Here is a 17,548-nt window from a genome sequence, read left to right as displayed (position 1 = left end):
GAAGAATGCTATGTCTTTTTTTCACATTAAAACGGGAGAAGAAATAAACTAGTGAGCAATACAACTCAAGTTTGTATCTCTTGTATCTGCTCACCATGTTCTTGCTAAAACAGAACAAACCCCTTTGTTCAATACGATGAAAAATATTTTTGTTCAGTAAGAGAAAATATTCAGTTGGGTCAAGACTTTCCTTTGGCTGACACTGTTTTTGCAGCCATCCTGTAGGTTTGGAATGACCAACTGTGTCATCTCACAAACTGACTGTATTAATTTCTTTTGCATGTTGACTGATTTGGGCTCAGCCACTGACATCTAACACTATCCAATATTACAGTGAAAACCTGCAAAGGTCGTTGCTTTGAAAGGACCTTTGGAAGCTGCCGTTGTGATAAAGACTGTGTCAAGCTTGGAAACTGCTGCTTAGATTACCAGGAAACATGTATACAACCAGGTAAGGATGAAAAGGTAGTCCAGGTTATGATTGTGGGAGCAATCTCTCCTGTTATGTGACAAGAGACAGCTCAGCGTATGTGAATACTGCTGTGGTCAGGATTTCTTTCAGGTGGGCTGTGAATGCAAAGGAGGGGCTACTGAACAGCAGAGTGGTTTTGATGCCAGTGATCTCCCTCTCTTTGTGCTCCTTCCATTGCATTCCTGAGTGGAGTTACAGTGGTGATGGGGTTACTGGGGACTCCTGTGGAAACATCAGGGCTTTGTACAGCTGCTGTTTTACAGAAACAAAGCTTGTATTTCAGCCAGCTGGACTACATAGGAACTGACATAGCTACTATAATGGCTTTCCCATAGCTCTCCTGTGAGGAGAGAGGCTACAACAGACTGTGCTACTGCCTTCCCCCTTGGAAAGAGGAGGAATAACTGCAACTCGAGATCTCAGCCAGCTTTTTGTTCTTTGTCTGGTGGTAAGAGAACAGTGACCTGCATTGTCCCTGACATCAGGGACAACTCCTACATTCTCAGGCAAGCCCAGAATAGAAGTGCATTCCGCATATTGTATTTTTCTGTCATTGCCTGTGTGAAAAAGGGAAAGGACAGAGCAGCTCTGTAAAAGCTGCCATCTCTCCTCACCCAGCTATTCAGGCCCTTTGCCGTGTTACTTCCCAGCTTGAGTGTGAAGCAAGGGTCATGAGCATGAAGCAAGGCAGAATGACAAAACAGATTGCACTGGTGGAGAAGGATTGCAAAATGAGTAGCAGTTGTCATAATTTGCCAGAAAGAAAAGGTCAGATAGGCAAAGGTTTGAAAATATCTCAGAGAAATTTTACAGGAGAAGTTGTTAGTGCAGGTAGAACATTAAGGGCAAAACTTGACTGTTTTCTCTACTTTGATTTTGCCTTGATGCTTCAAATGCAACATTCTTTTCAGGTAACTATTTTTCTTCTTGCTCCTCTTTACATGTATTTCATTAATTTCTGGGTGAGACAACAGTGATAAATTTAGAATTCCAATGTATACTTTGAAAACGAAATGATTAAACTAGGCACAAATCCCTGCTTCAACTGACTGCTATTGAAAGGTCATCTCATTTGCCTAAAGCTTTTTGTTTATATATATAAAGTTGCATATATAGTTGAGATATATGTATATATATTTGTATGTATATATAGTTGCATAGAGTTTACTCTGCTGTCTGTTTAATTACGTCATTTTCCCTCCATTAAAAAATTCTTTAAAAACAAACTGGAGAGTCTATCTTAGCTCTAAGAATGGGAATGAATTGATTTATGTTGGTTTTTTTACAATTAGCCTTAACATCAGTGGAGAATCAAATTCTTATTTTCCAGTAGTATCCTGTAACTAGAACCATAATAGACTCTTCTCCCTCTCTCACAGAAGTAAAGATCTATTGATATTAGTGGAGTTACTTAAGTTCAGTATCCTGAAAGTGAGATTAACCTCTGACAGTGCTTTTAGGGATTTCTAATTGCTAGTCATGTATGAAAAAACATTGAATGTCCTCTGTTCAAACATTTAGATTTGGCTTCCATGTCTCTGTTAAGAGCTTCACGTAAATATTCACTCAACTGATAAATTCATTCATGCCTACCCTCATTGATTGTAAAGGATCTACTTGTGTTTACAACTGATAACAAAATCATAGTATCATAGAATATGCTGAATTGGAAGGGACCCGTCAGGGTCATCGAGTCCAACTTCTGGCCCTGCACAGGACACTCCAAGAATCACGTTACGTGCCTGAAAGCACTGTCCAAATGCTTCTTGAACTCAGACAGGGTGTTTCTATTTTCCAAAGTGCCAAAGTTTGCAACACTATGCATGAATGAGAACTCAAGGCTATTTTTCAGTGAGTAGACATTTGAGACCTAACTTTACGCTTGGTTTATTAGTTCTGCACTTACAACATTGTGTAAGTCATTGTGCTGTCCTTCTCTCTCATCTGTTTTTTAGCCCACATATGGACCTGTAATAAATTCAGGTGTGGAGAAAAGAGGCGACCAGAATATCATTGTTCCTGTTCAGATGACTGTGTGGAAAACAAAGATTGCTGTGTCAATTATCAAGCTGTTTGTAAGGGTAAATATTCCCAACAAATTCCTATATCTTTCATATGTACCCGTAGTTGTATGAAAGGAGTAAGGACTTTAAAAGCACCCAGTAAAACGAAAAAAATCTTACATTTATCAGTAAGAATGTACTGTCTTAAAAAATAAATTGCACTCATTTGTTTTAAGGAGAGGCAAGCTGGGTTGAAGAAGAGTGTGAGGACATTACTGAACCTCAGTGTCCAAAAGGGTGAGGAAATTGTATATTTGCATAGCTCTGCTCTTTGCTTGCATTTCATTTTTGTGATTATTTTCGCTACTGTGCCTTCCTGGGATCTACTTGCCTTTCATACGTACAGTAAGAGCAGCTGCCAGACAGAAGGACACCTGTTCAACCAGCATTTGGTGTGCTTACTAACAGATCAAATTGCTCTATTCCAGCAACACTCATGTATCCCAGCACTTGCTTGACTTGTAAGACATGCCTGTTCCTCAGCGCTCCTGTCTCTCACACATATGTGTGGTCTGGGCAACTTTGCTGTGCTGCCAGCCTTATTGTTGACTTACATGTGCTCCAGTACCCACTATCCCAAATATTTTGGGACCCATCCAGCAATCTCAGGCTCCTAAGACTGCCTCCCTCCCTGGTCACTTCGAAAGACCTCTTCACTAGCTTGCATTTTACAACCTTGGAGCTGCCAAATGTGCACAGGTTGCTGTTCCAGTTTCACCAGCAGTGGGACAGCATTACTTGCAAGCTGTCTGAACTACTTTCTTTAAAAGGTGTAAAATGCCATGGGATCCTTGTATTCTCTGGCTCAGCTCCACAGTGGGCCTACTCCTGCTCCTGCAATTTATGTATAAACCGTGTGAGGAATGACTTGTGGTTTATGGCATCAGCACTCAGGCTCAAATAATACAGCAAAACTCCCAGGCAGGAAAAAAAAGCTGGTATTTCTTGTACTGCTTTTGCTGTAGGATCTTTAACTCAATAGCTAAAGTTAACTACAAACTATGGTTGTATGTCTAAGCTATTTATAGAAGTGACTTAAATGTTCTTGCTTGAAATGTGCTCTACTGTTAAATAGCTGGTAGATATGTTGTGGGATAAGTTGAATTAAATTGTTTTCTTGACTGACAAGTATCAAAAAATCAGACCTATTTTCATTTTGAAATTATGCTGTGCTGGGGATATTTCTAGTGAAGTAAAAACATCTAATTTTGTTATATCACTACTTTTTTTTGACTTAAGATATTTAAATAATACTGTATTTATTCACTGGAGTTATAATACTGTCAAAGTACATTTCCTTTTGAAATATTTTATACCAGTTGAGTACTCTTCATTCTGATTCAGAGCAGTAAACAAATGCTAACACTTCACAATCTTCACCAGGAGAGAAAATGGAGCTTCTGTCCAGTTTGTAGTCCAAGTCCCCAGCAACCCCTTATGTAGAAAGGTGATAGCCAGGTGATTCTTGAAGTTTTTGTCATTAACTCTTGTTCTGAGCTCAGGAACCATTTGGGACTGCATGCTGGGAACTGACTCTAGGATGCTGATTTCCCTAATACAAGGTTAGGAAGTCTTGCCCCTGAAAGGTTGATAAACAAGCAAGAGCCTTCTACAGATCAACAGTCAAAGTTAATGACGCAAATGTAATAGAGCAGCTCCTGTTGGTTAACTTGGTTTTTTTTTTTCTTCTGTTCAGTGTATGAAAGAGTTACATAGTTACTCTACTAAAATTGTTTTAATCCTGGCAAACCCAAAATGTTGCAATAAGACCCAGCCCAGGAAAGGGTGATGTGTGGTCAAAGTGTTGACTGAAGGCTCATCTCGAACTATTAGCACACAAACCTCTCCCAAAACTAACAGCTCTGTAAACAATCCACTTCTTCCTATGGTGCAGTAGGCAGGAAGGCAGGTGACTTTAGTGCAGTGCTCATTTTGAGACCTCAGGATATCAGTTACAATTCTGTGCATATTAATACAGCATGTTTTGTGGGTTCAAATGGCTGGTTTTATTCTGCTTTCATTTTAGCTGGGTTTGTTCTTGTAGTGCAGAATAGACAAAATATGATGCAGCGTTCAATGAGGTGCTTAATCTGAGAAGTCCCACTGACTTCAATGAAGTTTGTCAACTGCTTAAAATTAAGTACACACCTAAGTCTTTCCAAGATGAGGTTCTATGTTATTTAATAGAGTTATAAAGTTAATGAGCTGTGAGATCTCAGGAGTGATCTACTGCTTAAAATTAAGTACACACCTAAGTCTTTCCAAGAGTAGGTTCTATGTTATTAAGTAGGGTTATAAAATTAATGAGCTGTGAGATCTCAGGAGTGATCTAGTCCTTCCCACTGTTCTAGGAGTAAAATAATACTCTGAGAATTCAAACCTATTTAAGCAGTTTACCCTAATGCTTAGGTAGGTGGCTTTACTGATAAGTTTTTCCTGTCTTTTTGTCCTTGTGTCTTTTGCTGTACTTTAAGCTTATTACTGTTTGTTGTCTTCACTGAGCTGGAAGAACAGCTGGTTCCTTTCCTCTTTGCTGATCTCTCTTTATATTTTAAGATGCTATTGTGCCTCCTGTTGAGGCTTTGTCTACATTTAGTGAAAAAGAAAGCTTTTCTTTCTATGCTTTATGGCTGTATATAGGCTGTAATGTATGAGTATGTGTGGGATAGGAAGTTTTCTGTGTAGTATGTTAAGATTTTCAAGGGGACTTTCTTTCCTTTATTTTTCTGTTTTCTTTTTTTTTCTTTCTTTTAATTATGGCCTAACCTGCCTGCAATGAGGCAGGTCAGCTTGGCAAATTGTTCCGTGGTTCTGGGCTCTTGATCATCCAGCTTACTAGACCACAGTAAGCCTGTGTTGCCTGCATTGTGTTTCCATAGAAGCAGGTTTATAGGAGGGGATAATTGCTACTGCATTTCCTTCAGTTTGGAGTCAGGATGTGACTGTGGTGTACCTATTTATCCAGGAGCTGTTAAACATGCTTGTCATACCATTTGGACATAGCCAGAATGAATCACTGGCAGGACCAAAACTTGAGCCTCCCAGATCTGCTTGCCCATGGCAGTGCATTTCTGAAGCAGCAAGTGCAGTCTTGGCTACTGACAGGAAAAAGTCATGGAGATTGCTGATATACCTTGGAATTGAGCTCATGTCAGTTTGTCTGGGCATTTTACTGGAGCTGTTCCAAAGAGTGCAGTTTATCATGGTATGTCACGCTTTGCTTCCCTGAGCACCAGGGAGGTCACTAACTCTATGAGTTTTGGCATGTGTAGAGTATACAAGAAGTGAAATGGCCAACCGCCTCGTTGTGGCAATGGTCTATTTTGCCAAATTTAATTTTACATGTGCTAAGGGGTCAGTAGCTAGATTTGCAGACAACCAAAACATGTATTTAACAGTTGGTTTCCTTTAAATGCCAAACCAGAAACAGTTGCGTAAAGTCCCTTTCTAAGGTATTGTTTTAAATTTGGTGGGGTTTTCTGTTTGGGCTTTTTCTTTTTTTTTTTTTTAAGTTAGACTTGTTGGTAAGTAATATTGAACAATCTTTGCCTCAAAGTTCATCTTCTATTTCAGGGAACTTTGTAGTGAAGATTTTTAGACCTCTGCATTTGAGTGAATCAATTTATTGGGCAAGAGGGGGCATGGAGAAGGTGTTTGCAAAAGGTGCAGACATCAGAAACTTTTGTGCAAAAAATACTTGTAATATTGGGCAAATATAATACGTAATGTTTCCCTACTCTGTTCTGCCAAAGGGCTTTAGTCTTGGTCTGCAAATCATTCATTTCTTGTTCCCAACTAGTTGCCCCTACTAGATTTTCAGAAGATGATGCTAAATATGCCATATAAATTAAAAACCAGGATACAAACATGCATCTTAGAAATGCAACTAAATGTTTTGTTCTGTCTGGAGTGTAGGGCAGGCTATGTAATGGTTCTGAGTAACGAAATCCTTTTGACTGAACTGTTGATTAAAAGTTGTCGATTAAAATTTTCTTAAGATAGACATGTTTTGATTGCCTGACTAATCTTTAGCTTAATATAGTCACATTTGTTTAATGGACATAAGGCTTATAGATGTTTCCCTTGTAAATGACTGCTTGGATTTTTTGTGGAGTACCACACGGAAGAAATTGTTAACACTTTATAAATAATATTTGTCTTCTATCATCACTGTTTTATTTTGGGAAACTAAAGTGCAACAAAGTTAAAATATTCATTTTACCATTTGCAAACATAAAAAGGAAACATTGACATGTAAAATATATTAACTTCTTTTATGGGAATCTATATTTTCAGTAGTTATTGTTGCACTGCTGTGGGGTTTTTTTGTTTTTGGTTTGGTTTTTTTTTGCCTCGTGTCCTCATATCTATAGGTCAAACCTAGGGTATGTTTTCTTCAAGGAAGAAGTTACTGATGACTATTCCTGTCTGTGAGGCAATGTTTTAAGTACTTACAGTTGGAGAGAAATTGTTTGAACAGGGCTGAAGCTGGGAACAAGTTAAGACTGGAAAACATAGGTCCTGTGGAAACTGGAAAGGCAGATTTTATTTTAGCTTGTTCCAGTGAAATAAGTTTCTGAATTTATCTGTCAAGTTCCAGACAGAAATACTGTTACAGTGTTTCCAGTCACAGGGCCACATTGAGTTTGGAGATGGGTAGTACTTCTGGTACAGTAAGCAAATTCTTCTTGGTTGAATAATCTTTATAAGATGAAAGGAAAAATGTGTGTTTATAATTGCTGATTTTAAATACCCTGTACATTAGACTTGCTTACAGTTTTGTGTTATATATATATATAAATCCTCTTTTTTTTTTCAGCTGGATTACAAGTTGTTCAGGAGTAAAGTGAATAAAGGAAATTTTATTTTAAAATAAGGCTTCCCACTGCCTTATTTCTTTCCCTGCTCTTACCTTGGGGTGGGAAAGTGGGGTTGAAGGGGCTGAGCATTGCTCCAGTGGGACTGATTTCAAGATAAGGAGTATCAAACCCACCAGATGGATTACCTGAGCATCTCATGTTATGGGTGTGTTTGAAATCAAACCTTGTCATGACTTCTCTGTACATACCCTACTGCATTCCTCAATGTCTTTGGGTAGGACTCTTATGCCAGCTTGCAAGCAGAGAGACCAGACAGCTTGTCTGGTCACCACTGTGCCAGCCTGCAAACCTTCCTGCTTAGGACAATTTACTTCCTTGGCCTGGTTTATAGCCCCATAATGAACATTCCAACTATTTGGGGGAAACTTTCTTGAAATAAGTGATAGGAAATTATTTCTCAGAGTCTGTCTTTTAATATTTAATTTCTGTTTGTTCAGATTTACCAAGTCTCCAGTGTTATTATTTTCATTGGATGGCTTCAGAGCAGAATATTTGCAGACTTGGGGTGGACTTCTCCCTGTTATTAGCAAATTACGTGAGTAGTTTATTTGTCTAAGAAATATTATGATGTCTTACCTGAAAAATCCATAGATGCAGCTATGCTTACTCTTTAAAATCCTCACTTTTCTCCCATGAATATGGAAGTAGTTGTCCTAAATAACAACCGCACACAGAACTTGAGGTGTGGGAGAGTGTAAGGGCAGAAAGAGAGAGGGCATGAGGAAAGGACCCTTTGGATTTTTGGTGAAATCTTCTGAATTATTAGGTAGCCCTGTTATATTTCGGAGGTGGATGTTTTTTGCTGTGAGCTTACTTTATTTCTTCAAAATAGAAATAGACCCTTTTTACTCTATAATGTATATAATCTCATATTTAGGTGGAATGGTTTGGAAAATAGAAAGTAAGGTAGAAAGCATTTGATTATATTTGAAAAAGAAGACAGAGAAAAAAGAGATTAAGAGCAGATGATATAGAAGGGCTAGTAGAAATGTGATGAATCCAAGGAAAACTTCATTTAACAAACATTTCCAGAAGAAATGAGAACCTCACCAGTACATGTTTATTCCCTAACTTTTGTAGTGTCTTAGTTATGTAGGCCTAAGTAACTTTAGTTACTTTTCCTGTTTCTGTTTTGGCTGTGGTCTGTAAAGAACTGATGATATTTCTTGTCTGAAAAATATGCCAATTTTCTTGACTTCATAAATTACTACCTGGGGTGCCTGGTTTCAGTTTGACTAAAAATAAGTGAGTAAAAATACTTGCTTTTTTATGCAGTGGTTGTCACCACTTGATATGTTCCAGAGGATAACAATTCACAGATGTATTTGAGGATGGTTTTTTTTTTTCCTTATTTCATTCCCTGTTAGCATAAAATAAGGCATTTGAAAAGTTTTCATTAGATGCAGTTATAAAAAAATTAAACTGGAGAAGTCTTCTTGGGCAGTGCTAGGAGAAGCTGACTATTACAAATTATCATAGCTCTGCCCGAGATAAAAGATAGCAGTGCCACAAAGCATCTGTGGGACTTCTAGTCTGTGATATCCACTTCTGTGTGTAAAGTTTCTTCATTCTTTGGTCTGGATAGGCTACAGTGCGACTTCTCTCATTGACTTCTATAATAATCTTGTATTTTTCTTTGTAATGAATCTATGATAAATTCTGACCACTAAGAAATACAAATATCTTACGATCTTCATCAAAGTCACTTCACTTCTCCAGAACTATAGAGTTTGTGATGATTTTTAAAGGATTTTAATATCAGAATGTCTAGTAATACATGTTTTAGACACAACAAAATTAGAAATAATCTGGGAGGAAATATTTCTGCGTTATGTTAACATTTCTAAATTACTCTGCAGCATTTTTTGGCAATGTGCTAGAAGACTTTTACAACAGAGTATACTACAGGATTTTCAGCTTTCTCCTTTTCCCCCTCATCATAAAGTGATGGGTAAAATACTCAGATAAGACAGATATTCTTCGGTACGAGAAAAATAGTTTCATGAATGAAAACTGGTGTCACTGAGGTGTGAACCCAGGCAAAGCCTTACTGTGTCATATGGTGTTTAGAGAAGACATTTTCACATGCTTCTATGCTATGATATTGCAAGTTTAAGATAAATCATCCTTTTGTATTAAATTGTCTTTAACTAAGGCAACAAGCCAAAAAGATGGAAAATCCCAGCAAAAAAACCCCTAGGATTTTTGGCAAAAATTTTCTAAGTGTATTTTTCTTTTACTTTTAAAAAAGACAAAAAAAAATCAACCTCTCCACCCACCTCCACCAAAAAACTACAGTTTTGGAAAACAACCTCAAGAACAGACTTGGAAATGGTTGAAATGTGTTGTGTTGCAGTAATAAAAAAGATACAAGTGATGATTTGTTATACAGAATGCAAATGTGGGAGAGGATGTCTATGGGACTTGAGGACATTTATTTTTCTGGCTTCTTTCTCGATTAGCTCAAATTGATTATTTCAACTGAAAAGTAATCAAAACCTCAATGCAATGAGTTCAAAGTGCCTTGATGCAACACATTTTATGTTATTAAGCCTTTCATTTCTATTTTATTTATATTATATATAATTACCTATAGTCATAGTGAAGATGATGGTCCAGTGGTGTTCTATCTATAGGCTCATTACTTTTGTTTCTTTAGCTTCTGTTGAAGCAGTTTGGGTTATCACATAGCGTTTTTTAAGTTGTTAATGAAGACTTTTTCTTTTTCTTTTCTTTCTGAAAACTGGGGCCCATACATTTACCAGTGGAAATTTAGACCCCTTAAATAAGGTTTTCTCAATTGCTTTGGCCTGGCTCCTCATACTGACAAATACAGTACACTAATCTCTTTTAAACCATATGATTTTATATCAAGATAAAGAAAGCTTTGAATTTCATTCTAAAATATGAACTTATTTTTATATTTTAAAAGCCCTGCAAATAAAAAATGAGACTACAAAATCATTTTGTAAGCTGTGATTTGACAGATGACTGAGAGAGCTAGGGCACCACTGTGCCAATGGCCACTTAATCTCTGGGAGCATCCAGGGTGAAGCTGGTCTCAAGCTGTAGACTGAATTTACTGCATACCAGGGCAACATGGAAGGGTTTGATTTCTTTGATTATTCATTCTTATCTATGCATGCTTTTCACAAAGACTGTAGGTTTTGCTCATGTGACCATTGCAGTCAGTGATTAGGAATACATAAAATTCTTGTTTATAGCTGTTTAGTCAGCTTGTAAATGAAGGTGGGAAGAAAAATTAAGCCCACGATTTTGAAGAACAAAAACTTTCTGGAAACATGTGTTTTTGTTGTTTTTTTTTTTTTTTTTTTTTAATAGGACTATGTCTTCATGAGAGAAACTTGCAAGATTTTTATTTCTGTAATGTTGCTGATTTTCTTTCTTCCTTCCTCTAGAGAAATGTGGAACATACACTTCCAGTATGAGACCAGTGTACCCTTCCAAAACCTTTCCCAACCATTACTCCATTGTCACAGTAAGAATTCCTGTATATTATATGTTTCCACACTGAATAGATGGTTCACTATCAAGTTGTCTCCAAGGGAGTAGTATATTTTTGATGGATTATTAAAATAATAGTATTTCCCTTCAGAATAGGAAAGTGTATATATTATATTCTTTATGTAATTTAGATTAAGTCATATAACACTACAGCTAAGTGGCCAGATCTAATGTAAGTAAATCCAATCCTTCCAAGGGTAGCTGTGAGAATTCCCATACAGTGGAACATCACATGACTTTATAACTCCTTATTTGTGTAAATATTTCCACTAAATTGCAGCTCACTCTCTTGGAGTGGGAGCAGCCTGACTCCTTTATATTGCCAGCCTTATTCCACTTCTTTAAGGTAGCATGATGTGAAGTAGAGTATGAAATGAGAGATTTGAGCATCATACTGCTGTTGACTCTGTCTGTGATGGGCTGTACCCAAGACTGCATAGAAATGTAACAGAACTGATCTTGCAAATTTATCACCTCCTGCATATGGAAAGAAAAACTAAAATGGAGGTTTTTAACACCAAACACAGGGTTGGAATAATAAGGAGCTCCTTATTGATTTTGTCATACCAGAACTAAAATTCAATCAAATACTAGGGTCTGCACCTCCTGTCTTATCTCTCTAGTTTGTCAGGACACTCGCTAAGTGAGGAGAACAGGTTCAGGAATGAGATGCTTAATTGTGCAATCCTTGAAAATCTCCATGACTGAATATGCAACTAAGAGGCATTAAGCATGCCCTGCAGCCATGTGAGGTGTACAGTACAGAGCTTTGTCTCAACTTCCTATTCTTGTGAAAAGTAGCAGGGTCCTAATGGTGGTGATGTTTTATCCTTTATAAATGTAAAAGGGAGCTAGTCTGCTTAAAGGCAGAGCACAAGGTTTCCTTGTGCTACTCAAGAACTGATGCCCCCGAGCACTTCCTTCCCTGCAACAGATATCCCAGCTAGAGCTTTTGCTCATGGGATGGAGGTCTAGCATAGGTAGTTGCTTTGTCTTTGGTACTAAAGATACAACAAATGTGTGAACTCATAAGATATCTTTCAGTTTGATCCCAGAAGAAATTGCTGGCTTATTTTTCTTTTTGTCTCACTGAGAAACAATTAAGAATTGGAAGGTAGGGCTTGTAAACCATGGCACATGATGCTGTAAAATTTGGGTCTTGAGGTACTGGTGGAGTAAAAGTCACATATAGAGTATTCCATGGATATACTTGTCTAAAAGACATGTTTGTGCAGTCAGAAGGTTCTTTTTCTTTATAACATTGCAACAAGGTATACTCTCAATTACAGGGGCTGTATCCTGAATCTCATGGTATAATTGATAACAAGATGTATGACCCCAAAAGAAATGCATCCTTCACCCTTAAAAGTAAGGAGAAGTTTAATCCACAGTGGTACCAAGGGCAGCCTGTAAGTATTAATACTCTTCTGAGACTGTACATCAGCCTGCTATGTTACTTAATATCACTTGAATGCATAGTGATGTTGAAAGAGTACAGAGGGTACTTCTAAGTCAGCCAAGAAGTGTTACTCAGCATGATTAGGATTGCCATACTAGAGCTGCAAAATAACAAATGAAACAAAATGTAACAGATTTTGTTGAACTTAAATGGAATTTTCCCAAAGGAGAATGAAGGCTTAAAGTAACTAATAGAGATACCAGATCTTGTTCTGTTTTTAATATGAGTGGGCTTGCACTTAACTTCTCTGAGAAAATTGACAGACCAGTTAGTTTTAGTATTAAGAATCATTACCAAAGGTTTATGCTCTGAATAAATTACTGCTAAGTCTAAAGATGTGGTTTTAAAAGAAATTGTCTCGGTTCAATCATCCACCTACGCAAAACTGCTGAGACTGCCATCAAAATGAAGTGGCATGGAAAAGTTTGGGTGAGCACTAGCCTGAAGAATAGCAAGGGACCAGATGCAGCTATTTACTAGTGCGGGGAAGACTAGGTTGTTTGTGGGTTTTGGGTTTGTTTTTTTTTTTTTTTGATTCTTGAGGAAAGAACACACTGTTGTAGACTTTGCAGGCTACTGAGAAGAGAGTGATGTGAGTCAGGCAGAAAATACGCGGAAGGCATAAATCTGTAAATCATGTGATCAGCAGTAAAACCAGAGGAACTGACCACAGTGTTGCTTCCATATGTCAAGAGTATGTGGGATGTAGGTCTTTGGAATATTCCTACTCCTTCTTGTGTCACTCTTCTTGAGACACAAGAACACCTTCCTGGTGTTCAGCCATGGGTCTACCATTGCATTCTACTAATGGTTCCTATTCCTGCCCTGGCTCCCCTTGGTGCAGCAGCAGAAGGGATGTGAGTGCCTGCAATAAGGAATCAGGCTACAAAGTGTATCTGGGCTGCAGATAGTGGTGACCTGCAAGATTGACTGGAGTGTTCCACTTATTTTGGTCTTGCTAAAGGGTGCAGAGTTAGTGAGGGTGGCAGTGGGGTCTGTCAGCTACTCAGCTAATTCAGTGACCTGCACTAATGACAGCAAATGTTCTGCTGCAGATTTGGCTGACGGCTGTGTACCAGGGTCTGAAAGCAGGTACATTCTTTTGGCCTGGGTCAGACGTAGCAGTTAATGGAACGTTTCCAAGTCTGTATGAAAAATACAATGGGTATGTATGCCTGTGTCTCGGGTGAATATTTGATTTTAACTATTATAATGGGACAGATGCCAGAGAAAGCATAATTTTTTTTTCCTACTTTCTAAACAGTTGTGTGCAACATGGAAAAAAAAAAGCTAGAATCCAATTAACTTTGTTTCAGTATAACACAGAGTCTTTGTCTAATAATCTTTTCATTCCTCAGCAAATGTTTTAAAGGTATTTATAAAAACCTTTTTTGAGTGTGTAGAGTATTTCAATCCAAACTCTTCATATAGTGAATGGATCAGATCTTGATGTGACTGTCCATGAACACTGAAGTTTTACTATTGACTGTGATAAACTATTCCAATTTAAAATTATTTTAATTACAATTTTTGAAAATATTGCACATTAAGGCAGTCATATGTTAGTCAGTGATTGCTCTTCACTACAGTTGAACATTTTCTGCTTAATGAAATGATTTATCACCAGTTATTTAATAATCTCAAATCTTGCCCAAGAAATCAGACTTTTTATTTCTATCTTCCTAGGACCATTTTCTCTTCCTACATCCTTCATATAGGATGGAAATTTTGGTCCTTGTCTTGTTACCTACATTTTTTCACTAGGAACTGCTACATTGTTACTTGAATTTGTGTTATGTAGCTGAATACTAATTTTATGGATGCCTCACATTGTTAAAAGGTCAATGTGCTTATTTTTGGTCTGCTTTAGTAATTGATGTAGAGGATCTACTTTGTGACATAGTATGAGAACTTGTATTCAAACTGTTTAAACATAAAAAACCCTCTAACCCCACCCTTAAACCAAAGCTTTTTCATAACATGATACAGGAATGAAAACCTGCATGTGACTTTGCTTCTTGAAGCCAATTATCCACTTTGTATAATAAACGAAAGCAGTACTGAGAGCTTTACTCTAATTGGATTGCAATCAATGGGGACTATATTCAGTTGAGCTTTAGATCAGGCCATAAACTCCTGTAGAGTCACAGGCAATTAGCATAGATAAATTTGCATCCTGCTAAATAGCCCTTAATGAATTCACTTTTTTTTCTGCTAAAATGCACTGACTTTTTGTAATGTATGGCTAAAAGTTTTTAGCTCTTGGAAATACATGGTTGGTTGATATTGTATTATTCTGATACAGCTCAATCCCTTTTGAAGAAAGAGTGGTAACTGTCCTTCGCTGGCTGCAGTTACCTGAAGATGAAAGGTAGGTATACAATGGCAAGTGTAAGTTCCTGTTAGAGTGGAATATCTTATCCATGATTCTAATAATGTTAAAATATTATTTAATACCCGTTTCTATAACTGAAAGCTTTTTCTATGAAATTGCATTTCTCTATTTCCCTTTAATGTGTTTTTCCTCTGAATGACAGCGTTCTTTCCAATATATTATCTCCATTGTTTAAATATAATAACTGAAAGCTTTTTCTATGAAATTGCATTTCTCTATTTCCCTTTAATGTGTTTTTCCTCTGAATGACAGCGTTCTTTCCAATATATTATCTCCATTGTTTAAATATAATCTCTTCAAACTGTCTCAACATGTATGTAAAATATTACATTTTTGGTACTGTTTGATATAGACCACACTTTTACACTCTGTATTTAGAAGAACCAGATTCCTCGGGCCATAAGTTTGGACCAGTAAGCAGTGGAGTAAGTAGTTTTGTAGTTTAATTTTTTTTTAATTTGAAGCTTTGCTCTGACTCTATAATTTCCATACTTCATGTTATATTAACCAAGATTATATGAAGAATGTTTATTAGGAAAAAAAATGATGAATAGGCAGCCCATCCATAATTAACATTGATATAAAGTGTATAATAAACAGCCTGTTTAGTAAGTCTAGTTTTTATTTTCTTTATTTTGATAACTTTTAAATTACCAAAACATGTTTGAGTATGTCTTGTATGTTGTTTTATCTGCTCCTACTAATGGTTTGTGTTGATTTTTGGTGGAAGGGAGTAATAGGGACATAAAATTTGTATACTTTCAACTTAGCAAGAACAGAGGTTTTCATAGCAATGTGTTTTGATGGTTCAGTATTCATGTTATAATTGTCATTCATTTCCACTCAGTCCCTGTGCCAAGGTTAGATGAATATTGGTCTTATCTCCCTGCAGTTATACTTTATGCCTTTTCTGAAAGAGGCAGATAAAAGGAACATTCACCCCATCACAGTCTGTGATTTATTGTATAAATAAGAAGTTTTTGGGACTGCTACTGTTTTCAAAAGTACTAAATAGCTTTACTTTTTAACAGACCAAAGTGAAAAAATGCAAAGAAAAAAGTTCTTGGAAATTCAGGAACTTTGTAGAATTCTCCCATCTTGAATGGTCAGGAAGTTTGGGCATTATAACTGGGTATTTAACTTCAGTGGTGACAACAGTAAGAAGCTCTTGCCAGTTTCTCTTGAGCTGTGAGTGGTTACTCTTCATGTAAGGAAGCAGCAGACACAACTGGAATTGTAGTATAGGGGACACATTTAAATTGGCAATTTTTTCTTTGGTTAATGAGGGGATTTAAAGTTCTGTATGTCAGGAATGCTCTGGAGAGCAAGATCCTGAGGATTTATATATAGTCTCTACAAGAGCATCTCATCTTTGTTTGCACAAAACAAGACAGTTTATACGAGTAGTTCAATGAGGTAACATCTACCTCCTTTTAAAATATTTTTTTTGTACTTAGCAAGTATTCAAAGGTAGCTCCAGTGCTGTATTTATGCAAGTGAGCTTGGACACCAGAACCTGGTCACAAACAGTACTACAATGGTAGCTCATTCTTTGGCTTTTTCAGTTTTTTTAAACTAGTTTGAAAAGATTAGTCTTGGAGCACAATTTCAAGGACAGTTTGCTCCAAGGTCTCTCCCAACAGACATTTTGAGGAAGAGTGCTACAGGTTTGGCTTCCTCTATTCTATTCAGCACATCAGTATCTGCACCCTTGTGCATTCCCTGTTGGCCTTGGTTGTGCCCCTTGTTATGCAACTAGCATCCTCAATTTCATGCTTTAAAACCCCTGTCACTAGTTGGTTTGGTTTTCTTTGGTTGGTTTTTTGGTTGGTTGGTTGGTTGGTTTTTGGGGGTTTTTGTTAATTTGTTTTGTTTTTTGTTTTTTCTTTTTTTTTTTAAGCATCTGCAACTGAAATAACACATAAAAATATGTAGCTGTGTCATAGTACAATGTGGGGTGCACAAAAAATTGGATTAAGACCTGTATAGTGTAGATATAACCAGTCTTCTGTAGATGGAGGCAACTCTGAACAGTGCAGGTGATAGGCAGTCTTCAGGCTCTCATTTTTATTTAGCTATATTTAACAGTATTTTTAACACTTATTTTACATTCCTATTTTTGTTCTGCAGGTCATTACAGCATTACAGAGAGTGGACAACATAGTAGGGATGCTGATGGATGGTCTAAAGCAAATGAACTTGCATAAATGCCTGAATATTATTTTTGTATCAGATCATGGTAAATTTGATTTTATGAAATATATCAGAACTTTTGAAGAACTGTTTTTATAAAGTAATATTCTGAGTTTATACTTGCATGTTTCTGATAAGATTAACAAAGCAACTAATACCTATAAAATATGTTTTACATTAACAAGATGATATAAGAGACAACCAATGTAAGTGAGAATCTGATTATTTTATGACGGGGTGAAGAAGTGGAGAATATGGGGGGGATGAAATAGTTTTCATATTTTATTTCTTTTTGTGACCATTACCAGACGATAAAAGAAATAGAATAAAAAAATTGAACTGTTAAAAGTAGATTTCATTTTATTCTGTCTTTTAACTACACTACACAGCTACAGTTTGAAGATTGCTGAAGAACCAAAAATACAAGCCATGTCTTCCTTTCAGTTGTCAGTTCCCTCATCCATTGTTAGAAGGCTGTGAATACAAAACTTTATTTCTGTAATAGCTTTTCTGTATATCTGGAATTATTTCTATAAGCTAGGTATTTTACCAATTTTTTCT

At 36.8% G+C, this 17,548-nt stretch overlaps 1 protein-coding gene across 3 annotated transcripts in view; it reads left to right on the top strand.

Moving 5' to 3' along the window:
• The window catches only part of LOC103757677 (ectonucleotide pyrophosphatase/phosphodiesterase family member 1), a 53,997-nt gene that overhangs the window by 17,621 nt on the left and 18,828 nt on the right, over positions 1 to 17,548 (top strand). For all 3 annotated transcript variants that reach the window (XM_018077932.3, XM_018077930.2, XM_018077931.2), the window contains 10 exons: positions 335 to 451; positions 2,428 to 2,553; positions 2,712 to 2,772; positions 7,853 to 7,950; positions 10,835 to 10,914; positions 12,230 to 12,349; positions 13,455 to 13,564; positions 14,705 to 14,770; positions 15,147 to 15,219; positions 16,925 to 17,033. In XM_018077932.3, coding sequence (XP_017933421.2) covers positions 335 to 451; positions 2,428 to 2,553; positions 2,712 to 2,772; positions 7,853 to 7,950; positions 10,835 to 10,914; positions 12,230 to 12,349; positions 13,455 to 13,564; positions 14,705 to 14,770; positions 15,147 to 15,219; positions 16,925 to 17,033 — 960 coding nt within the window. The remainder of the gene's footprint in view (positions 1 to 334; positions 452 to 2,427; positions 2,554 to 2,711; positions 2,773 to 7,852; positions 7,951 to 10,834; positions 10,915 to 12,229; positions 12,350 to 13,454; positions 13,565 to 14,704; positions 14,771 to 15,146; positions 15,220 to 16,924; positions 17,034 to 17,548) is intronic.

Source organism: Manacus vitellinus, unplaced genomic scaffold (genome assembly GCF_001715985.3).
Source record: "Manacus vitellinus isolate BGI_N305 unplaced genomic scaffold, ASM171598v3 scaffold_4_pilon, whole genome shotgun sequence".
Lineage (NCBI taxonomy): Eukaryota > Metazoa > Chordata > Aves > Passeriformes > Pipridae > Manacus > Manacus vitellinus.
The sequence above is the reverse complement of the archived record's forward strand: the minus strand, read 5'-3'. Positions and strand labels throughout refer to the sequence as shown.